The sequence below is a fragment of the Platalea leucorodia genome, assembly GCF_965183815.1.
Source record: "Platalea leucorodia genome assembly, chromosome: 11".
Lineage (NCBI taxonomy): Eukaryota > Metazoa > Chordata > Aves > Pelecaniformes > Threskiornithidae > Platalea > Platalea leucorodia.
Window position 1 is genome coordinate 14673749 of NC_138833.1, and position 26707 is coordinate 14700455.

The window sequence follows — 26707 nt, forward strand, 5'->3', positions numbered from 1 at the left end:
CTGGGGCTCCCGGTGCCCGGCTGCCCCGCACCCGGAGGCTGCAGGTGCCCTGGCTCGCTGCGGGGCTGGACCCGGCGCCCCTCGGGCAGCCTCGCCCGCTGCCGGACCCGCAGCCGGCGCGGTCCCTCGCCCCGGCCGCGGCCCGGTGCGGCGGCCAGGCCCGCCCCGCCCCGCCCCTCCCGTCCCCGCCCGCCGTCACGCAGCCGCCGCCGCAGAGCCCGGGGAGGCGCCGGGCAGGGGCAGCCGCCGCCGGAGGAGGCCCAGGCGGGAGCGGGAGCGCGGCGCAGGCTGCTGCCGCCGCGGCGGGGCCAGGTAGGGCGGGGACGGGCGCCGGGGGGCAGCGGGGGGCCCCGGGCCGCCCCCTCCGGGCCGCGGCGGGGGGGGGGGGGATCCGCGGCAGCCGGCGGCGGGGCGCGGAGCGCGGGTCACGGGAGGAGCGGGGGGAATCCGCCGCGACCTGCGGGGGCTGGGCCGCCCGGGCCCGGTCGGAATGGGAATAGCTGCTGCCTTACGTAACGGTGGGCATTACGAAACGAGGGCCGGTTTTCGAGTCGCGGGGTGACCGCGACCCGGGGGGGCGGCGGGGCGGCGGGCGGCGCGGGGCGCTGCCACGCGCCCGTCTCGCGGACGCGTCGCGCGACGCCATCGGCTGCGCCGAGCAGGCCGAGCCCGGGCCGACCCGCGTGCGGCGGCCCCGCGCGGGGGCTTGCGCCTCGTTCGGCCGCGGCGGGGCCGCCGCTTCCTTCACAACCGCTTCCGCAAGCGGGGGTCGTTTTTCGCGCTCCGGGGGAGCGAAGGTCGCGGGTGGCCGCCCCTGCCCGGGTTCCGCCCCGTTCCAGCGCGGACATCCCTGCCGCCGCGCTCGTCCGCGCCCCTGGCATCTTTTTTGCACGTTGGCAAACTCATCCTGACGTGCGCCAAAACCCCAACCCCCGCTCTGAGCAGCCAAACCGATTTTTGTTTCATTTTATTCTGCTTATCCTCAAAACGTAGCTCTTTTCTTGGGGGAAATAATGTCAGTTTAAAAATCTTCAGGGCTCAGTTTTCCCCTCCCGAACCAAGCAGGGAGCAGCGTGCAGCAGCAGCAGTGCAATTGCCTCCATTCTGCCTCGTCACAGCCCTCGCTGGGAACAACTCTTGCTGGAGGGTGAAGGACTCATTCAGTCTTTGGGCATTTGTAAAAAAAATAGTAACAAAATTTTTTCAAAAACGAAGCGGAGCTGACTCATCCTTACTGACCGACGCAGGGTTGTGTCTCTGGGGAATATTTATAGCGATGCTGGCTGAAACAGATCCCGTCTCGTTTCTCAGATGGTCTGGTGAGGATCAGAAGCGCGTTGCCATTTATTTTGTTCAGTGCAGCGGATGGTTGAATAATCACCTGTCTCCTGGCATTTCATCTATGAAATTTTGTCAGAATTCCTTCAAAAAAGGGCTCTTGCACTATTGAAAAGACATCCCAGAATAATCCCTCCCCCCAGCACGCTCCGCTGAAGGTTTACGCTGAGCCACAGTCTGCACCTTTTCTTCCTGCCCAGGTTTCGGGGTTGTGGGGGAGTGTGATGGTGTCTGGGACATTGCTGTCGGTCGCCATAGCAGCAGGAGCGATGTCCCCAGGCCTGCCTCTGGGCGGGATGCAGTCGGGAAGCACAGGGATGCAGTCGGGAAGCACAGGGATGCAGTCGGGAAGCACAGCGCAGGCCCTCCTGGGTTTGGCATCTGCTCCAGGTAGAGAAACCCCCATCCCCTGGCTCTGTAGCCTGAGCTCCGGTGCAGCGGATGCTCCTCATCAGCATGAGAGTAGCAAGCTGTCAGATTGTGCTGGAAGACAAAATGCCGTTTTAATTAGTCATCCCCATTGATCTGGCGCTGCAGCGGGGCGGGAGCGAGGGACGTGTCCCTTCTTGAGCGCTCTGCCGGGGCGTGCGCCAGCCTTGCCCCTGCGCCGTGCTGGTGGCATGGGGTGGGCCAGCAGTGCTGCGCATCTCCTTCTCTGCAGGTATTGGAAAGAAACGGATAGTTAACCTGAATGTTTAATTTAACGTACGGGGTATGTGGTTCTTTGTTCTTCCCTTGCAGTTTTAGTAAGTACAGTAGCTGCAGCGGGCTGCAATATCCCCCAACTTTGTTTAATTGATACTTATATGTGGTAGTTTAATCAGAGGTTTCTGTACAACCTTGTCATTCCTAATTTATACCCACGCAATTAAGTGCAGGCTCTTTCTTTCTTTAATTCCATAAATATTAGTATAGACTAAATCATAATATTTACATTTGCTTTTAAGGGGTTTATCGCCTCTATGCTCCTGTGTTTATTGGGTTACAGAGATACTGCATAAATCTTTACATCTGCTCCATCACGTATGTAGTTCAAAAACAAAGCTGCGGTAGGAAGGCTGTGATCCTGCGAGTGTCAGAGGGACGTTGCACAGGTTTACTAATACCTGCATGAAAGAAATTGTGGACTCCAGAGTCTTAAATTTTGAGTCATAATGGTCCATGGATTATATGATGTCGACACTGTAGCAAGTTGGGGCAAAAAGTGTTGTTAAGTATTGTGTCCCATAATGCAGAGTATTTACAAATCACGTGCTTATGCTGGCTTCTCAAAAGACTTGTGAATGTGCTGAACTTGATGTTTGACCTCAGTGGGACTACTCGTGTATTTACGGTTAAGTGTGTTTTTAAATCTCTGCACAGTTAGGCCTCTGAACCTGATTTAAAGCAGACTTTAGTCGTGACTTGAATGGGTTTGGGATCTGAATCATAAAACCCAAACTGTGGACCCAGCACCGTCCTCACCTGGCAGCCTGGGATGTGGGACGGTGGGACAGGGATCTTGAGGCATGAGACCCTCGTGTGCTTTTTCCCCCATGCAGACAGACCGTACCTGGTCTCGTACCCTGATGCTGTCTGTCCGTCCCAGCTCACGCGCTGGTGGGACAGGTCCCTGGCAGCTGTTGTGGGTCAGCTCTGCATTTATCGTCTTTTCAGGGGTACCACTTGTGGAGACGGGGAGCTGAAACGTTCAGAGCTACTGTGACCATCAGGAAATGGTACATGAGTTCAAATTTATTAGGAAAAAATGTGGCTAGAGTAAGGTTAAATCCAACCTTTTTATTTTCTTAGCGTTGAATCTGATAGACTCCTACTGTCTTCATGGGAATTTTATTCTTATAATGGATTTTATTCTTATCTTAAATTTTTCAGTTGCTCCTTCCCCTCATGTAAATATCATAAAGTTGATAAGCCTGTGTAGGGAAACTTTAACTTAGGCACGTAAGAGAGTTTTCAAGCAGAGATGAGTTTTCCTTTGGCTGCAGCCAGTCCCTACGTTTGCCAGGGGCACCTCGGGGGCTGCTGCCTCTTGGGCTGATCTTGATTTAATTGCCCAGAACTGCATCGTGGGGTGAAAACTTTGCCATCTGTGACACTGGAAAATATTCAGATTCGGCCTGCTGGAAGTCCTTTGTCTTTAATGAAATTGTCACTAGGGCTGGCTTTTGGGTCCTGCAGCTCCAAAGGAAGCTCCCTGTTTTCTCCCTATGGAGTTATAAATCAGGCATTCATGGAGGTGGTGCTTACAGTTAACTCCTCAGTTCAGGTTTTCTTCAGTCATGACTTGCGCTACAGTACTTCCTACTCAAGAAAATCAAAGTATTTTCCTCCTTAGAACACTTTATATATATTCTACTTGGCCTGCTTTGTGCGGGAGCTGAGGTGCGCAGTCACTCTGCGCTATTTGCACAGTTGGACAAGGATAAAAGCAATGAATTAATTTCAGCCCTAACCCAATCTGAGTTAATGTGCTGGGATCTCACTGGTGAAAAGCAAGGGCACTTGGCCACGGCCATTCCTTGATCCTTTAAGAGTTTGAATCCTTGTTAAGCATGCTTGTCTTACAACCGCGCTCGCACAGGAGGTAATCAGTTTTGTTTTCCATCTGTTAAACAAGAGGCTTCTGATTAGCCAGTGCAAACAGAAATAATTATTTTTGTTCTTGCTGACAACAGCAAGGTTCACCACCACGCACCTAGCTCATAGTGTTTTCCACACTCAGCAATTTTAAACATCTTGCTCTGTGTGCATTACATGATTTGCCTTGCAACCGGCAGGGATTTGGCTTTCAGTATTGTCCCTTAATTATAGTAATTGCCTAAGTGGAGATCTCGACATCTCCCGCCATCCCACAGCCACAGCCCAGGCTGCAGCGGCGGAGCAGCCTGCCACAGCTCATCCACCCGCCGAGCCTGGCCACCTCCAGTGCAGGTACACAAACGGCAGTGGGAGCAAAACTTGGCTTCATGGGCTTGGGTAAGGGAAAAACATAACCTACAAAATCCAAAGCAAAAGCATACAGCATTCCGTTTTCAAGAAAATATTTTGATTTTATGAAGTGACTCAAAGGGACTGTTGATAAAATATATCTGGTGGATTCCAACGTGCAGCTGGCAGAGCAGTGCATTATCTTTCAAAGCAATGCTTATTTGATTTTCAAGTGTAGGGATTTTTAACATTTTAAATTTTTGATGACGCTAGATGGAAATACCCATCAGAGGGTTCTCATGAGACCGGGCTGCTCTGGCAGGGAAGAAGCCTTTCCTGAACACATACAGCCCTCGGTGAAGCCTCCCACCCCTCTCCTGAGTGCTGCCTTAGCTCTGGCTTTAAGGTACGATCTCCAAGCAGGTCATTGTGCTCTGCTTCTAGTGACTTTAATACGGAGCAGAGGAATTACGTAAAGAAATCTGTTAATACTTGGTTTGGGTTTTTTTGTGTGTGCGTGTGTGTGGTTTTTTGTGGGTTTTTTTTGGTTTGTTTTTGGTGGTGTTTTGTTTTTTTTTTTTAAGGGCTGTGGTTCTGTGTTCCCAGAACCACATCTGATCAACTATTAAAATGGTTTCTCCTGTAGAGAGATGTGCTTGTAAACATTAAATCCCAGCTTTCATGTTTGCACAACAAATGAAGAGAGACATTTAGGTCTAATACAAGCAGTTAAAACTGCTTTGGAATATGGAATATTTTTTTTTTTTAACTGTTTAGCTGCTTACATATTTGGGGCTGCAATTTATTATTGAAGTATACCTGGAAAGAGATGACAGGACTTCTTGATGCATCCAGGCAGTGTCCACAGCTGAAGCTACATCATACCAGGCGCCCTTGTATCCTACTTTATTTATGTTCTGAAAAGACTGTTGGCTTTTATTTAGCCACCAGATCTGTTTTGTTCCCTCTAGGACAGGGATTCTTCATTTATGCAATAGCAATATCCTGCTTTAACAGGCAACAACTTGTTGGATGGAGTGCTTGAGGCGTTGAGTGGCTGCTGCAGCTCCCTATCTGATATTCGTCGGGTGCTTGCCCAGAGAACTGCATCCAAGTCTACAGCCAGAAAGACTATTAAGAGCACCCCTCATGTTCAGAACTAGCTGTTTTGTTTGTGGTTTAAAGGAATAGTTTTCTGCTAATGTTGAATAGTCTGGAGTAAGGATTGGCAGGCAATTTTTTTAAGCGTTTGCACGCTTGTGTAATAAACTGCTTATTACTTTTGCATAACCAAAAAGTTTGTGAATATGGAATTTTAGTGCAACATCTGGTACTGAGCTTCATAAGTATGGTTTAGCTCCTTTGCTATTTTAAAATTATGGAGTCTTGTCTATAAAGACAGAAGGTGTACACCATTTCAGATTGTTTGACTTTGCTTCCCTAGAACAAGTTACTGTACTTGGATAAGAAAGTAGATTTGTTGGTTTGTTCCTCTCAGGATTGTTTTTTCTCCTCCGTATATGCCGAGACAGTTTTCTCAGTGGCTAAGAAAATGGGATGCGTTCATGTTTCTTGCAGGAGGCCACTGAACTAAGAATGGTCAGGGCCTGCTGAAGATGGGAAGGCGAGGACCTACATGGCAATGCGGGCGTCCCTACTGAACAAAACGTGGTGGAGAAAGCTGCCTCTGCAGTGTGCGCACCACTGGGCTGCTGCCCCGCTCCAGGCTTGGCAGAGAGCTCTTAGGCCGCATTTGGCTGCTGCAGCGGGGTTGTGGCTACCCTCCTGCCTGCCTGACTTCACGCTGTAGCATCCCTTCAGTCTTAATTTTTCTCAGCAAGCTCATTTTTTTCCCAGATAATGAACAGAAAAACACTTAAAGGTCAATGTCTAAGGAGACACCTTAACCCATTAACAGCAGTAGCAAAGTCAAAGAAAACTGAAGCAGAAGAATGACAGTTTGTCAATTTTGCTAACATAAATGTTATCCATTTGCTGCTCTCAATTAGGGGGAGAGAGATGCTCCTGCTGCTCGATGCTTGTCCTGGTGAGATTTCCCGAGAGGATGACTGGGGGCCCTAATGCTTTGCATCAGAATGCGTAGATCTGTTACCAGAAACAGGAGAAACGTTTCTGAGAAACGGTTTTGAAAAAAGTTGTTGTTCATTCATGCAGTTATACTGATAAGAGAACAACAGTTAACTCTTTGGAAGGCATAGATGGTTTCTTTTTTTTTTAATATATATTTGTTCTGCAACCTGTTTCTCAGCCTGGGTGGCAAATGCATGGTAATTGCTTCTGCTGGCTAAGGAGCAAAATCAAATCACACTTTTTGCTGCAGCGACTTTCTTCAGGCTGTATTTAGTTGATAGGTGGTGGGTAGAAAATAAAACTGGCTGAAATGGGCTTAAGCTTCTTGTTGCATAAATGAATTAAGTTTCTGAAGACTGTAATTTCCCTTTTCTTTCCTCCCCCCCCACAGAAAATGGCTGTTCCACCTGCTTATGCTGATCTGGGCAAATCCGCCAGAGATGTTTTCACCAAGGGATATGGTAAATAAAGCCAAAATAAGTTTGGTCTTTCGCTGTCTACCTGATTCCTGAAACTGTTAGGATTTTATTACTTTTCCCTGATAAATATTCCAATAATTTCCATTAGAATCCAGAGGATTTTCTATCGTGGCTTCACATTGCCCTTGCTGTCTGGAAAGGGAGGGTAACTTACTTTTCTTTTGACAAAATTCTTCCTGTTCCCCAGAGGACTGTTGTCTGTTTTGAAAGAAAATTCTGTGTTGTATTTTGACTGTTGCCTTGTATCATGAATGGGATCACTGATGTCAGTAGTTTGCTTATGAACAAAATGCTGCTGAACAAAACGAATACAGACACTATTGCCTAATTTGGTCCCAATCATATTGCTGAGGTCCGTAGGATTAATCAGTCAAGTGCTATCTGAAGTGAGTACAAGCTGCATAACCTCTTCAGAAAAACATGTGGTTTGATAACTGTACCCTTGGTTTATTTTTTTAATAGTTCACAGGTGATTTAGAAGGGAGTTTTAAGAAATAAATCAGAAATGCTTTTCAAATTAACATATATATAATTAATAATTTTCATTCATCTTCTAGGTTTTGGGTTAATAAAACTTGATTTGAAAACAAAATCCGAAAATGGACTGGTGAGTTTGGAAACACATTGAAATCCAAAACATTGCAATGTTCTTGTTGACTGTATATTTCTTTTTAAAAGTATATGCACATCCATTACTCTCCCCTTATCATTTTTCAGATATAACCTTGCAAGTTAGTTTGCATTTATAATTTTTGTGTTATATATGAGACCGTGCACAAATTAGAGCAGGAGATACAGTGAAGAGCTGCTATGCAACCATAGTAATTGCTTACTATGAAAATTACGTTGCTATTTGAGGTCCTCGCCATGGCCTGTGCTGGGAGGAAGCGTCAGTGCCTCCCTCCTGCCTTGCTGGATTGAACAAGCAGAAATACGCTGGTTTCCAGTTATGAGAGGTTGTGCTCCCTCATGGATTTCTTTCTGTAAAGGTTTTGATTTAGCTCTGTGCCCGCATGGGGCACAACCTCTCCGGGGGTCTATTAAGGAGCATTTGGGAATAATGTTTTGCCCAGGGCTGATAATCAGTTTTAAATGAGTGCTTGCACACGGTTGTGATTCGCAACTCCTCCGTGTCCTGTGGTCAGAATTGTGGACAGTATCGTTTCTAAATGTGCTGCATGCTCTTCTTCTTAGCAGTCACTAAACAAGTATAGTTGCAATGTAACTGTGTGTTGGAGCTAATATTTAGAACATCTCTGTCAAGCACTTGCAGACTTGGATACTGATTCACAGATATCCCTTGTACAGACTAGCACCCTATTCTGTGTTACGCTGCTGGTAAGGGCTATCCACGTTCCTGTCCCGGATCCGTTCCCTTAGCGTGCCATGCTTTTTCTCTCTGACGCTGAATTTTTTTGTGGGGCAAGAGTGTGTTGATATTAATGACTAGCAAACATGTTCTTAAATCTTCTGAGAACTCTGCCGTGTTGAATAATATCCCAAATTATAACGACTAATATGTTCTGTAAGTATAAGTATTTCCCATCTTATGTATATATATATTTTTTTTTTTTCCCCTTTTAGGAATTTACAAGCTCAGGTTCAGCAAACTCGGAAACGAGCAAAGTTAGTGGTAGTTTGGAAACAAAATACAAATGGGTGGAATATGGATTGATGTTCACAGAAAAGTGGAACACTGACAACACGCTAGGCACTGAGATTACTCTCGAAGATCAGGTAGTTTTTGGCTCAAAAGATGCAATTTACAAATGAATTTATGACAATCTCTAATTATAAATCCAACCAGTGAATTTCTTTTCTGTTCAGCTTGCACGTGGCCTGAAGCTGACCTTTGACTCCTCCTTCTCTCCTAACACTGGGTAAGAAGTGAGTAAGCTTAAGTGACAAAAAAGGCATTTTTGTATTTTAGTTTTCCAGAATACCGTCTTGCTGCTTTACTTGTTCTGTCCTAAGATACTAAGGCAGTTAATGATCAGCCTGTGTATGATGAAATCACGTACCTCTGATTTAAATCTTAGTATTAACAATCCCTTCTTAATCCTAAGCTATAGCAAGCAAACTTTTAAATACAGTAACCTGAAAATTATAGTCAGAATTACGATAGGAAGAAAAGGTTTTGTTTGTGCCCCTGTTGCTTATTTCTGGCCATGTCAGAGGATGAGCTACTGTCTGAATAAAAGCGCTAAACAAGTCAGCTGTAATGCGAAGCTTAACAAGCTCCGGGAGCCAGTTGGCCCCGGCTCTAATAAGTCGACACAGTAATTGGGCTCTTCTCCCGAGCGGAATTTATCATCTGAATTCTTGCTGGCCACAGCGTGCCTTGGTGGTGGATGAGTATTTCTGACACAGCGATTGGATGCCACATTTTATGTGGGCCAGAGGGATTAAGCAGCAGCTGTAGGTCTAGATGTTGGTTTATTTTTTCCCCTCTGATTATCTTTTTGCAAGCAGTGCTGCCAGTGAGTCAAAATATTCTGCACATTAGCTTCCCAGAGCAGCACGCTGCACTGCAGGCTACTGGGGTTATAGTCCCAGCGGAGGTTTCACCCTGTTAGATTGCATGTCCTGCATTGTCAACTGCTTCCAGTCCACTCCTAATTCTAGATTCACTAGATATTTTTGTATTTGTTAACCAGAATAATCTCTAGTGTTTGTTGATAATTATTTCTTAACTGGTAGGATTCTTAAAGAAATAAAAAAGAAAAACTCTTGTACGAGAATGACAAGTTACAGCTCTATAGCTATTTCTTAGGCACTTCACGGACACTGTAGTATCTGAGTTATAACGATTGCCTTGTGGGAGGACTATTATGATTTGAATAAATGGAGTGAGATTCAATCCTGGTGTGACCTGGTTTAGGTTAACAGGGATGCATCATGTCTGAATATGAGACACCTTCTCCCCCTTCCTTATTACTTACTGGCTGTGATGAGTCTTTCAACGGGGAAAGTCATTTTTAGGAGCTCTCCATGTTAGCTTGCCTCTGTTCCCGTTGACATTGGTGGGAGAGGTACCGCTGACTTTTACAGAAGTTGCAGATGAGCGAATGCTGAGCGCTTTTGGCACTCCTGCTCTTTATTTCTGATTTTGCAAAACACAAGAAATTCCTGAGTCCAAAATAATAATAATAATAATAATAATGAAAAAGAGAGCAATCTCTATGTAGGTCTGATACGGCATTGAAACAGGTCTTGGAAACTGTTTTTGCTAGCTGAAGTGAAAGCTTGATTTGAAATTTCAAATTAGCTTGACTTTTCCAGAAAGATTTCAGTAAAAGATTTGGTCAAAGACAGAAGACACTTGTAAGGTAAAAAGAGAAGAAAAAAATCTTGACTAAGAGTAGCTGAATATATTAGACGTAACTCTCTTGCCTCGTGAGGGTCTGCACCCTTGATGTAAACCGACCTCAGGACACATGAGAAAACACTGTTCTGGCCAACAGTATAAAAAGAAACCAGTGACTCAGGCAAGTTTATTTCTGCGTTAACCTGGCAGCCTTTCTAATGGCTGTAACCATTAAACTTCATAAGGCGTCCTAAGGGGAAAACAGGGTGTCAGAGCCACTGACGCAGCCTACTTCCTTAGCAGCAGAGACTTTCCTTCAGGAAGCTGGAGACAAAGTAGTGATTTCTTGACGTCTGTCACAGTAAATGAAATTACCTGGTTCACTAGGATTGTGTAAAAATTGTTTGTTTGGGACAGGCCAACTACTATTGACTTTCTGTGGCCAACCTGTAAACTGCCACAGTTTCCTTCCCTTCACTGTATCATCTACCAAACTTCCAGAACCATCCGATTAGTTGGAGATGAGGATTTGGTTTCGTCACCTCCCGTCTGGCTTATTGTGCTGCTGCTTTTCAGAACGCAGCCCAGAAGTGCTTAGGGAGGCGCCACACCGCATTTTATTGCTTGACTGCAAATAATTCACTGTAGCTGAATTAGGGTTTTGCAAATGGGAAAGGTAAGAAGGTGACACACCATGTGGCTCTCCAGGTACGCACACTTTGTCTTCAAGAACTATTACACTCGGTTAAAGTAACTGATTTGATTGAATTACCTTTTCAAAGATACAAGATTCTTTCTTTTCTCTTTAGGAAGAAGAGTGCTAAAGTTAAGACAGGGTACAAAAGGGAACACATCAACATTGGCTGCGACATGGATTTTGATATTGCTGGTCCTTCAATACGTGGAGCCCTGGTGGTTGGCTACGAGGGGTGGCTGGCAGGTTACCAAATGACTTTTGAGACAACGAAGTCTAGAGTAACCCAGAGCAACTTTGCTGTTGGCTATAAGACCGATGAATTCCAGCTTCATACTAACGTGTAAGTATTGGCAGACGGGCATTAAAAAGGAATTTGAAAGGATTTTGCTGCTTACTGGAGCAATGAAAGGGATGGAGTTTCAGCAATGGTGAAAGAGTGAATGGTGGATTTCAAATTACTTCTTCATTTAAGATGGCAAGCTGCCTTTTTTTTTAGTTGCATGAACTTTTCTTTGAATTATGTGGGTGAGGGAGTTTATGATGGAAGGAACTGGAACTCACTGAGCACCCAAGCATCCAGCGTCTATCTTTCTAACAGATAAGGATTATTAGAATCTGTTAGCGGAATAATAAGACAAGTGGGTTATAAAAATATTCTTTGTGAAAGTTGAAATAAAAGCAACGCTTTTTGCACATGTCAAAATCAAACAAAATGGTGGTTTGATCTGTAGATGAAAGAGTTAATCAGAAGATGAACACGAATAGGCAAAAGGGAATGAATGGAAGAGATGTGGACTGCGTTTGTTTTAGTACTGGAAGGGATATGGTGTAAAAGTGTAGGGAAGGGATAGTACTGGCAGGGATATGTTTTGTTTTAGTACTGGAAGGGATATGGTGTAAAACCAAGACCAAATTCCATGAAAACCTTAATTTCTCTGTCTCCTGTTGCTCTTAAAAAAGCAATTTATGCCTTTGGGGAAGACAGTTTTTTAAGATTAGGCAATCCCCAATCCATTCCCCCCGCCCCCTCTTTCCCGTTCCCTTGGGTAATTGGATATTTTGCATGTAGCAGAGCTATTGCAGGCTGTTCCCATTTCGGGGCTGCACAACTGTTCTGCCTTCCTGGAGCTGCTGCTTCAAAGGCTTTCGGTTCTGTTTCATGCTGTTTTGCAGAGGTCTGGTTTAGGAAGCTCACGCTGCCTTACAGAACAATTGAACCTTCACAGCTCAGACAGCGTATCTGGAGGATTGCCAAAGCACAAAAATGTGGGCAGAAAACTTCCATCAGAACAATATGCGGGGTCCCCCTCCACTCAGTCCTTAGGAGTTATTCCTTCAAGCACAATGACTTTCAACTTTGTTATACTGTAGCAGTTCAAAACATTGTATTATTGGCTTTTGCTAGAAAATGTTATAATTATTATTACTCTTAATTAAAGCAACGGCAGAAAATAACTTCATAACAGCAGCAGGGGCTCAGATCTTACTGTACTGTTTCTTGGCCTCCTGAGGGTCTGATTTGGAGATTGCTGTTACTGTACAGGGATGATAAATCATCTTCAGGAGGACGCCTCGTTTGTTTATTTAATATTCATACTCTACCAATTGACAGGCAAACCCATAAATGTGTGATATGAATAGAAATCTTATTTATTGATATTAATAGACTAGTTAGGTATTTGATGTGTTTCAGCTTTGAAACGTGTCAGAGTTTTTATATAATCCTGGGAACAGTTGTGTGTGGAACGCCCATCACTAGCCTGCTCGCTTGCTGCATCTAGGCAGTTCAGTGTTTCGCAGGGGTGCTGTGGCAGAGCTGATCATTCAGCTAGGTGGGGCTTGAAATGGGGGCTTGTGTTCCTGGCCTTACACGGACCAGCTGGGTAGTTCAGCAAGTTACTTTCCTTAACGGTGCCTTAAATATATTAATTTTCGTAGGGGGATAATGTATTTTTTTATGTGCATCTGAAAAGTGCTATTATTACTATTAGAATTAAAAGGAGGTTTGACTTTTTTATTATTATTATTTTTTAATAATAAATAATAAGTAAAAGGAGGTAGGGCTGGATAATTTATAGTTTTAAATATGACTTTCCTCGTTTTTTAAGCATAGCTCAGACCGCCCCCCCAATGTTGCAGGTCAAGACAGAGCTGTGTGGGAACCTTGCACAAAATCTGCCTGTATAACCAGCTCTCCTCAGTCCTTTTTAATCCCTCCTTTTCTTGAGAGCCAAGCACATGCAGTTATATGTGAGCTTCAGTCTTATCTGAAGTAAGTATTGTAGTGTTTTTCTGGAAGAATTGCTCTAACAATTTAAAAGGCTGCTGCTATCGCTTGAACTTCTAAATAGGCATATCACTACTGTTTGTGCAACTGTTATGAACTACGGAACATCAGGCCAAAGGGGTAAAAGTGGAGAGATTCTAAGTCTGGCCCTGTTTATAAGGTTTGGAATACGGTATTAATTGGAACCAGATTATTTCCTAGTTTATAAAGAATCATAAGCATTTTATTTGCAGAGGTCTTCCTGTGGTTTAAAGCCCGTTTTGTACAGTACGTTCGTATCCTCTTTTAAGAAAATGAGCAAAAATGGAAATCCAGATGCTCACTGGTTTACAAGGAGTGCAAGGCTTTTAGAAGACTTTTGCTCTTGTTTTTATGATCTGCATGCTCTAATGTTTTGCATTTTATTTACCACACTTTATCCCCTGTGTGACATCGGTGTCAGCAGTAATTGGAAGCTGTGCTACTCGGTAGCAGTGGTAGAAGGCTGTCATCATTCAGCTGTTGGCCAGTGCTCTCTGCAAAGTAAAATTAGCTTCATTTCAGTTTCTAGTAGAGAGGGAGCTGTAGTACAGATGTACCATAAGGACTATTGCAAATGGTATTCATTTGCAAAAGCCGATAGACTTGGACATTAAATTGGCATCTTCACTTCTGATACAGTTCATCTGTGTCTGGTGCAAGCATGCTGACGAGGCAGCGTTAGGGTGATTGCTCAGGCTCGGTGATTGGGGTGCAGCCCTTTCCGGGCACTAGGGAGACGTACGCCTGGGAAGAGAATTATTTCAGAGATGTGCAGAGAAGAATAAATCTCTTTACTACAAAGACTCCCATCTAGAGAGAAGGGAAAATTGGAAGCTGTCATCATTAGTCTATTTTTGATAGTTTGTTGTGGCTTTTTTTTTCAGTTTCATAAGTTGTTTGTTGAAATACAGTAACCATCAATGAATTTAGGCATTTAAAAACGACTTCATAACCAATCTGGCCTAATGTCTCTATCTTAGTTGTTACAGGGATATTAAATGAGGTGTAAGCGAATGTTTTGCAAATATAAATCTTACTGGAAAAAAAAGATGATTGTTTTGGCGTGCAGTTTAAAGCCAGACTAATGCATTCCTTCCAGGAACGATGGAACGGAATTTGGAGGCTCCATTTACCAGAAGGTGAATGATAAACTGGAAACTGCTGTGAATCTTGCTTGGACAGCCGGTAATAGCAACACTCGCTTTGGAATAGCAGCCAAGTATCAGATTGACCCAGATGCCTCTTTTTCTGTGAGTACTATGCATTTATAAGCATTTGAAAATAGGCTCCTGTAACAGAAATGTGAAGCAACCTTTACATCAGTAAAATACAGTTTTGATGCAGTTCTCTGGTGCATAGTTGGCACATTGGCACATATATCTATTTGTCTTGGTTTTGGCAGCATGAGAGCACAACTATTGGATTTTCCTTAAAAGTGACACAGAATGTTTTATTGTATTATTGGGCACTGTTTTGAGATTTTGAGGCAAAATTAACTTTATGGTGGTTTTTTTTTTGGTTTTTTTTTTTTTTGTGGTTTAAAAGATGAAATCCTTTACCTACTTAAAAGGTGTTATTTAATTTTCAAGTAGGAAGGACTTTGAAGAAAGATACTAAATTATTTACATATAGTATTTTTTCCCTTTAAGGCTAAAGTGAACAACTCCAGTCTGATTGGATTAGGATACACTCAGACTTTAAAGCCAGGTAAGTCTACATGGAAGAAATTCAGACATCACTAAGTGATATTTTAGTCTGGAAATATCAAAGAGTTTTTTGTGACAAAGCGTGAATCGTTCTGTAACACCGCTGTTCCGCTTGGCAACCCAGTGATGAACTTTTCCCGGGACTGCTCTGTTAATTTTGGATGACTCTTGCAAGCAGGACTATTAGAGACCACCATCCACTCATCAGTCAGATACTCTTTTTTGTTGATACAAAATATATCTACAATTAGGTGTTTCACAGATAAGTAAATGCGTTTTCAGTCCTTTCAGAGGCTTCCTATTACTGCATTTATTTTGCTTGAAAATGTGACTTTCTCAAGGTCCCCTGGTCCAGGAAGAGGACAATCTTACTGCTGTGAAATTGGTTTTAATGTAGTCTAATAAATCTGCTGCCAGAATACCAAGCAGATTGACGTGAGCTATTACAGTAGACAGGGCTTAGGCCTTTTCACACCTAGATTTTAAAGTGGTTTAGAAAGTTGGGTACCTATCAAGGTCCCAATTTTTCATAACGCTGGACTCTAAAATTAGATTAATCAGTAGGCCAGCAGCAGTGAACTGACTCAGAGCTTTAATTACTTGGAGCGATAAAAAGCAGAATCTATCACCGTGGTTTATTATGACTTTCATAATTCAGAAAGATTTCATATCTGCGAATTGTTTTAAAACGCCCAGTCCTTACAAGGCTAGCTGCCCAATTATGCTCACCTAGCTACCCGATAAATTAAAGCAGTAACACAGACACTGCACTTACTGAAGGTAAAGTTCATTCAAAGTTTTAATAGTTGGTCTTTTCTCTCACTTTTCTCTGTTTCGCAGGTATCAAACTGACATTGTCAGCTTTGTTGGATGGCAAGAATGTCAACGCAGGTGGTCACAAACTTGGTCTAGGATTGGAGTTTGAAGCATAAGGAGTGATTCTACAATCACTAATTTGAAAATACAGCATAGCTACCTTCAGAATATAGTGTACCTTTCAATGTTTTATGTCTGGGGTGCAAGTATTGCTAAGTATCAGTCCTGCTAGTACTGGTTAAAGACAGCTAAGCTTTAAAAATGATGTTGTGAAAGAAATGGAGACAAAAGCATAAAAAAAAAATCCTAATTCCAGGCTTTTTTTTTTTGAATGTTATTGCCCATCACATCTGTCAGCTGCCACATGATAGGAAGTAGGAAGGTATTGATTACCTTTACTAGCATATTGACTGCGCAAGGAATATGTTAATGTGGTATAAAAACTGAAACGTTAAGAATCGCAGACCACTACATTGTACTGTTAATTCCGTAAGCAAAATGTTCCGACGCTTGAGGTTTCAATTCACAATGGAATGTGCAATTTGTCTGAAAAAGGGATTTAAAAAAAAAAATTTTTTTTTTTTAGATAGGCATTTCATAAATGGCTTGTCCTTTTTTGTTATCTTGCACCTACAGCTGTCTCCAGAACGCTTTAGGTTGTCCACGTTGTGTAAGTGCGTTGCGGAGGAGGTTTGATGTGACTCAGCCAATACTACCTGTCCTGTGTTGTGGTTCCTTTCCCTTGCACTGACTGGAAAGCTTGTAAGACAGGGCCATAATCAGGGAAGAGTCTTTGTAACTGCAATCACATAGTTGCATCACTAAATTGAAAATGGACTTTTGTTGTTATTACCACTTTTTTTTAGCAACTAAATGGGTACATTTTTAGAGAGTCTTCCATTTTGTGTGGAACTAGACCCCAAAATGCTGTACTTGACACTACTAAAAATGGATAAAAAACCCAAACCCAACTTGAATAAAATATTGAAATGTCACCTTTTACTTTGTCTTCATATTAATTGCGAACACAATTTAATATTAATTCTTGGCTCCAGAAGCAGACTGGCAACAGCTTAGTGCGTATTTTGTACCACACGAACAAAAAATACTTAATAGATTTAAGTTCCAGCCATGGCCCTGTGCTTAGTGCTCACTGAGCTCTGGCAACTGCACATATGCATGTGTTCACCTCATGGAGAAAACAAGATAATGTGACTTGTTTATCTTTCTTTCATTGCAGAATTCACTAAGTTGAATTGCCTTTCTGTAAACAAATAGGTGTGAGCAATGAATCAGTTGGGATATACTTCAGTGGCTTTTCATTAAAACTTTGTATTTTTTCACGTGTAAGCAGTCGACGTGGGTGGCGTGCAGATGGCAAGAGGCTGCGGTGCAGGAGGACGTGCCGGATGAGGCAATGGCGCTGGGACACCCAGACGGTAGATCCGCCTCGGCCACAGCCTGCGAATTGTGCAACGCTGGCTGTCTTCCCTCGTATCGCAGCCTATTCCCGAGTACTTCCTAGGATGTCTTATCTCAAATATTTAACTTAACACTGGTGGAGGAAGTAGTCCTCTAGATTTCACCAGTCCAAACAAATAACATGCAACCAGCTCACAGTAACGTGGCAGATGCTCAAAATTAACGCGTGCTGCTGTATGCTGTGCGTGGCTCGTGTTCTGTGTCCCTGTAAGCCTCTGGGCTCCTCGCTCTTGGTTTTCTCGTGCTTGAACCATCGGTGTTTTGGAATTTGTTTGATCAGCTTCAAGGTTTCTCTCAGGGCTTGCATCGCCTCACTTGGGCTGAGAACAGGAAAGCTTTTTACTATAAATCTATCAAATTCTGTGAAAAGCGTTCGTGAGCGGTACAGCGCAAAGCCCAGGCAGACAGGGCCGTGGCTCTAAGCGGGGGGCCCGACCCCTAACGTCAAGCTCTGTCTGACGGAAGGAGAGGGAAACCCGCTCCTCTCCGTCACGGGGCTGGGCGCCCCTCCCGCTCGCCGGGCGCTGCCTGCCGCTCCCCGGGCCCCGCCGCGCTCCCCTCAGCCCCCGCGCGGCGCCCTCCCGCCCAGGCGCGTGCGCGGCCGCTTCACGGGCGGTGCGCAGGGTTCCCGCCCTCCCGCGCAGGCGCCGGGGGGGCGGTGCCATCGCCACGTCGGTGGGGAGGGGCGCGGGAAGATGGCGGCCGCCGGCCAGAGGGGCGCCCCGGCGGGCCGCGCTCTCTGCCTCCTGCTGCTCTGCGGCTGGGCCCTGGCGGCCCGCGGCCAGGAGGCCTCCGGTGAGCGGGGCGGGGGGCGGGCCGGGCCGGGCCCCGGCGGCTGGCTGGCTGGCTGGCTTGGCTGGCTGGGGGGCTGTGGGCGCTCCGCGCGCTCCGCGGCCGCCCCGCCGGTCTTTCACCGGCTTCGTCTTCAGCGCTTTTCGGCCTAAAGGTCTCTGCGGCCGCCGGCGGGGCCCGCCTGCCGCCCTGCCCGCCTCGGCTGTGGGCAGGGGCCGTCGGTGGGGCGCGGCTCGGGGCGGCCGGCCCCGGCCCCGGGAACCGGCCTCGGCCGGGCCTTCGCTGTCGGAGAAAGCGGGGGCGGGCGCTGCGGGAGAAGGTGCGCGTTACCGGGCTGCTCCCGCGGCGGGCGGGCGTGGGACTGTCTCGCCGGTGTTCACCGTGTTTCTTGCTGCGGAGAGCAGTTTAGCTGGCTGCTTCGCTCATCAGACTTAATGTTTTGTTCTAATTATTCTAATTGTGTGCCTGTTTTTAGCCCCCCCGCCCCGAAAATAAGTTTATGTTATTCTGCAGGTTGACTCCTAGTTAAGTCCACTTTCTTTCTCCCTCTTCCCTTCAAAAAGACCTCAAGCTGCACCAGGGGAGGTTTAGGTTGGATATTAGGAAAAACTTCTTCACGGAAAGGGCAGTCAGGCCCTGGCACAGGCTGCCCAGGGCAGGGGTTGAGTGTCCATCCCTGGAGGTATTTAAAAGACTGATAGACGTGGTGCTTGAGGACATGGTTTAGTGGTGGACTTGGCAGTGCTGGGTTAATGGTTGGACTCGGTGATCTTAAGGGTCTTTTCCAACCTCAACAATTCTATGATTCAACCTACAGACCAACTGTAACCTAATGCTAATAAGAAACGCATATTTCAAGTGCGATGAGTTTCTGTTTGTTTTAGATGAAGTATGGGTTGGGCAGTGAAGAGGAAGGTAGTTATCGAAGGAAATGAAGGGAGCTGTTTTGAGCTGGCAGTTCCTTTCCTGCTCGTCAGTCAGTATATCTGAACCAGCTCTATTTGTGTTGCCCCTCGCCTGGTCTAATGGGTAGGCAGTAATGAAGGAAAAGGTTCAGGATGTGGGACAGAAACCTGTAGGAAACCAAGAGGTTTTTACTTAAAAAAATCATGGAACAACTTGCTTTCTAAAAAGTTGTTTTAGGAAAACTCAAGTTTTCCTGGAAGTGAATTTTGACCCTGTCAAATGTTTTTATGTACAGTGTTTACTAAGAGGACTGTCTTGCTAGTTCTGTCGCCATGACTGAACATTAATATCTATTTTTGAAGCTGAGGCCTCTCTGGAGTCCAGGCACTACGTCTAACATCACCTGACAGGGTTGTGTAACTGTAAACAGTGCAACCACCGTTTATAATGCCAAATACTTTTGGATAGGTGTCATAAATCAGTTGTGCTGTAGTTGCTAAACTTGCTACTCCTATTAAAACAAAAAAATAACTTATTTTAGGAATAATGGGAAATTATTCTTTCTCACTCTGAAGCTGCAGCATTAGCTGGTGGAAGTCCCTTGCTTTTAAGCATATATCCTTCTAAACCTTTCATGTTAAAATGAGTTTAAGAATAATTTGATGTGTAAGGATACATGCAGTGTAGTTCTATAGGGAAAATATGTTTGTTTGGATTTCAAAAAATTTAGCTATTACTCTCTAATACTTTTTGTCTATTTGGTGAGGGTAGCAGTAAAGTCTGCCTACCTCACTCATAACGTGCCAACTAGCTATAAATATGAAACTGTCTTGCAGCTGCCTTTCTTCATATTCATCTCCACGTATGCAGTTAGTTGGCTTGACTCCTGAGGGGAGATAAGAATTCCCTGAACTTGTCCTGTACAAGAAAGAACTGAATAAGTTAATGTTGATATGATAATTCAGATGATATGATATGATAATAGTAGTTTCTTCAACAACAGTAAATGTGTTAAATGTAAAGTAGTTGACTTTGACCTTTAGCAGAGAGGCACCGTAACGTCTAGTTCATACGGGATTAGTTGAGTCTTCTCTGTTTTAGTTGGTTAAAGAGCAATTCATGATGGAAAAGTGTACCGTGTAAACAAAAAGTCTGTTGTAACTGATCCTCTGTAAATACACGTTTCATGAATAACCTGATTCAGTGTCCCCTGTATAATATTTTACTTATGAGTAATTTGACACAAGCAGTTGGTTGAATGCTTCGTTTCTAGAATCTGTAACTTTCCAGTGAACCAGGGAGTTCCTTGGGAGCGCTTAATGAAAGTATTGTTACTTTTTTAAAATAAAAAATTAAAAAATAGTTTGGCATGCCAAAATACAAGGCAAGTATGGTTCCACTATTTAAATTATGATGTATACTGAAAGTTGAAAATGTGTTCTTCATTTTTAAGGTGCCTCCTGATTTTAATCTGGAAGTGACATGCTGTAAACATGAATAGTTTGCTATTTTTTTTTAGGATTAAAAAAACCATTGGCTACTTATAAACTCCCTCTGCATCTTTTTTTACCTTCCTTTGGGTAGAGAAGGGGGTGATGAGCCCTGCATGTGGTTTTAATGCTCACCTTGGGTTTTATGTAGTTCTGTAAAGCTATTCTAGCATTGGAGAGATTATGAATTTGCCTAAGGGTGCACTGTTACATAGCACTGTTGCTGACTTTCTTCATTATAATAATTTGCTGCCGACAAAAGGCTTTCCTATAGGAGCATATGCAGTCAGTTTGTCCTTTCTTCAGCTTTGTTTTTTAAGCTGTGGTTCAGTAGTTTCGTTCAAGTTAACATAAGGTTGGAAATCTTTTTCTGTGTCTACAAATTCAATAAAAATAAGTGCCTGGGAAGAGATACTAGGACCTTGCGTCATGACTGAAGGAGACATTGCAGCGTGTTGTCATTTTTTGCTGGCGAAATATGCAATGGTGAAAGATTAAAAACGTTTAACTGCAGGAAGAGCTTTACTGAGAACTTCCTCTGTGGACCTCAGCAAATTCTATGGGAGAAAGGGTTTGATGATGGAGAAAATACTAATCACGTATGATTCTAGAAGACATCATGAATCCACAGAGGGAGGGAGGACATGTCTCTGAAGTTCCAAGTCTGGAAAATAGGCATGCTAAGTTTTTCAGGGACACTTTGGCATACTAATGTAGAAAGCATTTACTTCCAAGCTTTAATTCCTGTCCCACTCAAGACTTCTCTTTTGAAGTTGCCAAAGTACAGGAGTGTGTATTTCTGCCTATGAGTTCTAAAAAGTTTGCAGTGTGAAATATGCCCTGGTCATCATATGATTTCTTGTCTATAAAGTCAATGCCTTGCAATAATTTTCATTTCTAGCTGAAGTATCACAAGAGAAGTTAGTGCCTTATTATTGACTGTTTCTCATCCTTTTCTCAGATTCTATGAAAGTGGAGATGCTTCAAAAAAATATTTCTTCTAAAAGCGAGAATGAAACACTAAACAGATCCCAAAATTTAACAGACAACTCACAGAGTATAACCCCAACAAAAAAAGAGGCAAGTCCAACAAAAAAAGAAGAATTCCCAACAACAGCGAAAATCAATTCGGTGACCGCAGTAAAACCATCTACAGCAAAAGGTGATTCTCTGCCGTATGTTCTCTCTCGTGCGGTGACAGCTAGTCCTGTGTCTCAAATGGATGTTGATGCTTCTGAAGATACTAAAATTGAGGAAGAGGATCTTCTAACAGATTTGAAGGACACACTAAATAGTTCGCCACCCATCATAAAAGAAACTATGGAGTCAGATGGAGATGACGACTATGAAATGACATCGAATTCCAGATACAACCCAGACCTTCTAGAGATGCCAGAAGATGATGACTCTGACACCATTAGTAATTACAATGAGGAGATCAAGACCCTTGATGAGAAGATAAAAGATGTTTCTGTCACAGGGCTGGAAGAAGAAGAAGACAGCCATTTCTTTTTTCATCTGGTTGTTGTTGCCTTCTTAGTAGCTGTTGTTTATGTCACCTATCACAATAAGAGGAAGGTAGGTGTGCTGTGAAAGGTTGAGAGAAACGGGTTTAGTATTTAAAAATGAAGTTGCATTGCTTTGTACGCTTTTTAATAAGAGGAACTTAGCTTTTTGGAGAATGAAATCTTTGACCACTTGGTCTTGTTGTGATGCTAATATGCAGATCATTAACGACATTTTTATCTGCACAATGAAAATGAACTTGAATCAAACATTTCAGATTAGAAAATCAATTAACTGCTGACATCAGTAATCCATCAGTTCAGTAACGGACACTGGTAGTGTACAACATGAGTTCTACAAATGAGACCTGAGCCAAGTCGAGTGAAGGTGATTGATAGATTAATTAATTTTGTTTCTGCACAGGATTCTAAACAGCAAATTAAGGAAGATTTAATCCCAAATGGCATGGGAATGATCCTGTTATAACTGTGATAATCCTTGTAATAAGTGTTCACTTTAAGTGGTCTTTATAGCATAGATCTTCTGAGGGCTTAACTACCAAGTTTTAGGAAATGTTTAACACTCTTTCCAGATTTAGAGAAGCCCAAAGTTAGCGTTTTCAGGTAACTCTTTCTTCGGTACAAACTAATTCTCTGTATGTCAAAAGTAGCCTGATTAGTGCTATTTTAAAATATATTGCTTGCACAGAAAATTAACTCCAGCCCAGCCAGACCCAGTACAGATGCATGCACAAATTTGCAATTAAATCATAGGTCAGTTTTCAGATATGAGGCAAATTTAGTGTTTGTCCTTGTAGAGAACACTGATTTGGTCGAGGATTTGGGGGACTCTGAAAAGAACACAGCTAAAAAAACCCCTAAAACTTCTGCTTTACAGTGCAGTGGCGTATCTGAAATGTGCATTGCTAAGTCTTTATAGGGGAAAATGTTGAAGACTGTGTTACATTTGAAAATTTAACTTCGAGGGAAGTTCAGATAAGTGATAAAAAAGTGCCTTGTCTTTGCTACATGACATAATGTTTGTAGTATCATTTGGCTAATTGAAAAGCTATCTGTTAATATTACTTTTTAGCACTTAGAAATAATTTTGGGAACAGAAGATATGCTAGTACTTTACGTACATAGACAGTGGCCTGTATTTCTGTGAGACAACCGTCAAACTGGTTTAGGTTCCCATTTTTCTTTCCCCGTGCCCGCTTACATTGTCCCATTTCCCCTTTTGTCAGTATAGTTGCCCTGTTTAGCAAAGTGGATTCTTAGATGATGTCGGTAAGGAACAAGGCTAAATAGGGTGAAGATAATAGACATTTAAAAATCTGATCACTTGAGTGCTTTGATTTATCATATAGCTTCTTGAACTTCTCTGCTGATATTGCTGAAGCGGGCACTGAGCTATAATGCAGAAACAGTTTATCAGATTACACCGTTGCTGGTTCTGTTGCCTTTGTTTCAGCACCAGTAATACAATTATTTTTAACAAGGGTGAAATGCCAGAATAGGTAAGATGACTAAACTAACAAATGTCACCAACTGGGGATAGTTTAATAGCCTGTATGTGCAGTACCTCTGAAGCTACACACATATCTTTACTGAAAGAGTTATGGGTTGAATGCCGTGTTTTTGCCAAACTGCAACTGAGGTTGCCAGTAAGTGACTTGATGGCAGGGACAGCATGGAAATGGCTGGCTACTAGTGCCGTGCTTTATAGCAATGGTAACGCCATTGCCAGGAGGAAGGGGTAGAACTGTGACATCAATACAACTGTTAAGCTGTCTATCAAACCCAAAATGTTTCTCCGTACCATTATGTAAGTTGTCTGCTTTTTCTTTCAGATCTTCTTATTGGTCCAGAGCCGAAGATGGAGGGATGGCCTGTGCTCTAGGACAGTAGAATATCATCGTTTAGATCAAAATGTTAATGAAGCAATGCCTTCCCTGAAAATAACTAATGATTACGTATTTTGAAAGCACTGTGATTTGAGTTTGCTGAACTTATCACTCTTTGCCTGCCTAGTCGTGTAATGATATTCAGGTATTCTAAATATGCTGCTTGTACTGAAATGAGATGTACTCTCTTTGACCTGGATGTTTTTGAGATTAAATCTCATGCAAGATCAAGGGCATGATACATCTGTTTGCTACTTTGGTCAGGTTTTATATCAACTATAAAGATACAGAGTTTAATAATTAGTGCTCTTTCCATTCATTAAGCATCATTCCTTCTGTCTGGAGCAGTCTTAATAGTGGTAATACAAAAAATAAGCATAAAATATTTTAGGTCTAATGAATTAATGACTTTGGCATCACTAAATCAAATTAATGATCTCTGCTAATCACTTGTATGGCTCATGAATCCCACTATATTGCAAACTTAAAATATAATTACTTTTTTCTGTGCTTAAATCCTGATGCTGCAAATCTTCTTGGTTTTTTTTGGTTCTGTTTTCTTATTGCATAACTTGATCCTATTTTAGGCAGAATAGCTAGCATGGCAATCTCATAATTTCTGTATGTGTTCATGCAGTAAATAATTTAAAAATAAGTAGGTAGAAACCATTTTATTTCAGAAGTTACATACTGTATATTTCTTTAAAATGTTCAAGATCTTTATGAAGGTATGCAGCTTCTTGACTGTCCATTTTTTTTCTTTAATATTTATGACTGTTTCATTACCTTTGTAATTAATGAATGGAAAATAAGCCTTGTTGAATAATCTTACTAAAATATAGATAGTTGACAGGCTTTCAGTACATTGAACCTTTCTGTTGAATTTTAAGACAGTTGGGAAACAGCTGTGTGGTTTGCTATATTATAAATGGGAGAGGCCTGAGAACGTAAGAGTAATTTATTTTGTTGTTATACTGACCCAGGTAACAGGCAGATGAAAGGAATGGTGCGTGGGGCTGCCAGTCTGTGGTCAGCGCACTCTTGATTTTTGACAAACTTTTATGCATTAGTGTAAATCAAGTTACTGGTACAGTAGTTTTTTTTACCTTGTCTTTTGTACTTTCATTATTTATGTTTTCATGAGTTGTAAAATATAAAATCTTAGTTTTCTGTACATTCTGTTTGTGATTTAGTTTTCATACTGATAAATATGTAAATAACGGTGGATCAGAACCCCATAATTAATGATTTGGTATTCAAGTAGTTATGTAACATTTTGAAAAAATCAACTTCACAGCTGTTGGCATGAGGAGTCTGAAGGCATGATACTCTCTTACAAATGAAGTGCTAAAAGTTCTAAATCCTACTGTTAAATGCATTCTTTTCATAACCACAAGTAGTAAAGCACAAACAAAATATCCCAAAACTGTTTTCTTGCAGTAATTTTTATCTTATTTGGACTTGTATCACTTAATATTTTGAATAAGGTTTTTAAAATAAATGACAATAATAAGCTCGTGGTTTTTATCTTAACTGTTTCACTGCTGTTATACAGTACCTTCCGATAAAGAGCTTGCTTACGCTTGCGATTGGACAACCAGTTCAAAACAATCTTTTCTGTTACTGATTAAATTCACTCTGTGTAGGGGGTGTACGGAGTTTTGTTTTATTCATCTGTTAAGTGGTATGTAGGATGGATAGCAAGGCTTAAATGAAATCTTTTAAGCTGTAGGAATTAATAAGTTCTTTAACAAGTAATTTTTTACCTAAGTTGTATAATTAGTAATTCTCATGGAAGATACTTGAAACTCCTACCTGAATGTACCCACATTAAACCATAACGCTGCTGTGGTCAAGATCCAAAGGGAAAGGTTACTTCAAAAAGCTCCTTTAGGATGTTTAAATGTTGGAATAGGAGAGGAGGAGGCTAATGTTTTCGCACCCGAGAAGTTCAGTAGCTTTCTCCTTAAATAACATTCATAAAGCGTAGTGGGTTTGACATTAGACAGTAGTATGCTCACAACTTGCAGAACGCTTGTGGTTCCTTTCAGTTTGGTACCATGGGCCTTGCGCAGAACCCGAATGAGATACTGAAGTGCCGGACCGCACAGAAGTGCAATGATAGCCACATGAAAAGTTTCATTTCGAATGTCATTTTCTTTTAAACACATCCAGTGAATTAGGCCATCAAGGCAGATGTTACATTTTCAGCCACCTGACTGACTATAATAGCTAGAATACTGTTTAAAAAATGCAGAAAATTAACATTGACCTAAATTAGTAGAAATAAGGCATATTTTGTTGATTTCTGACATTCGTAGATGTGTTACCTTATTCCATCTTGGATGTCTTCCAAAGCTCTTGCAGCATACTTCAGCTGGCTGAGCCAAACCAATCTAAATGTTTTTCTTCCAGGCTTTCTGAACGAATAACAATGTTCTCTTTAAGACTATATGTTAATATGTTGGTGGAAAAATCTTGCATTTCCTTGCCCTCCCTCCCTCCAATTGTTTGTCCTTGTGAAAAGACTGTCTGTAGGGAGAGAAATTTATTAGTTTTCCAGCTTTTGAGCCGTTCCTTCTGACAAACCCGCTCGCTGAAACCCCTGTAACTTTTGCTGGAGGAGGAATGCACACAGCTAGTAGCAAGATTGCTTTTTGTGAGCTTTTTAGGGAAAACCGTCAAAGGCCTAGCGTCAACTCAATTACCAAACCTGCTTTTTTGCAGTTTGTTTTGCAGTCATCACATTTGAAAATGCTCTTATGTTTAGCTGTGCTGTGACAATACTTGTCCCACAGATTTAGTATTCATTAGGTGAACTTAACAGTATTTAGGCCTAATGGACTGCAACTCTCTTTGTACTGCAAATGTTAATAAATTCTCTTCTGAAATGTCCATTTAGTTGTCTTCTCTGAAGATGCTCTTGCATGAGGTTACCTTAGAGGCAAAAATCAT

The 26707-nt window shown here is 42.7% G+C and overlaps 2 protein-coding genes across 5 annotated transcripts; both read left to right on the forward strand.

Annotated features, from left to right (window-relative positions):
* The first annotated feature begins 212 nt into the window (after positions 1-212).
* Positions 213-16665, forward strand: VDAC1 (voltage dependent anion channel 1). 4 transcript variants are annotated; one of them, XM_082324567.1, is made up of 10 exons: positions 213-312; positions 4540-4672; positions 6749-6818; positions 7394-7443; positions 8421-8573; positions 8664-8716; positions 10953-11180; positions 14248-14398; positions 14798-14855; positions 15695-16665. In XM_082324567.1, the coding sequence occupies exons 3-10, from the start codon at positions 6752-6754 to the stop codon at positions 15784-15786; spliced, it is 852 nt and encodes a 283-aa protein (XP_082180693.1). In that variant the 5' UTR covers positions 213-312; positions 4540-4672; positions 6749-6751; the 3' UTR covers positions 15787-16665. The 4 variants fall into 4 exon arrangements, with proteins under 4 accessions (XP_082180693.1, XP_082180695.1, XP_082180694.1 ...); XM_082324568.1 differs by lacking the exon at positions 213-312 and adding an exon at positions 2988-3056; XM_082324569.1 differs by lacking the exon at positions 4540-4672.
* A 1149-nt stretch (positions 16666-17814) lies between these two features.
* Positions 17815-26429, forward strand: LOC309596381 (keratinocyte-associated transmembrane protein 2). The gene is made up of 3 exons (XM_082324537.1): positions 17815-17947; positions 21302-21918; positions 23699-26429. The coding sequence occupies exons 1-3, from the start codon at positions 17848-17850 to the stop codon at positions 23828-23830; spliced, it is 849 nt and encodes a 282-aa protein (XP_082180663.1). The 5' UTR covers positions 17815-17847; the 3' UTR covers positions 23831-26429.
* Positions 26430-26707: the final 278 nt, after the last annotated feature.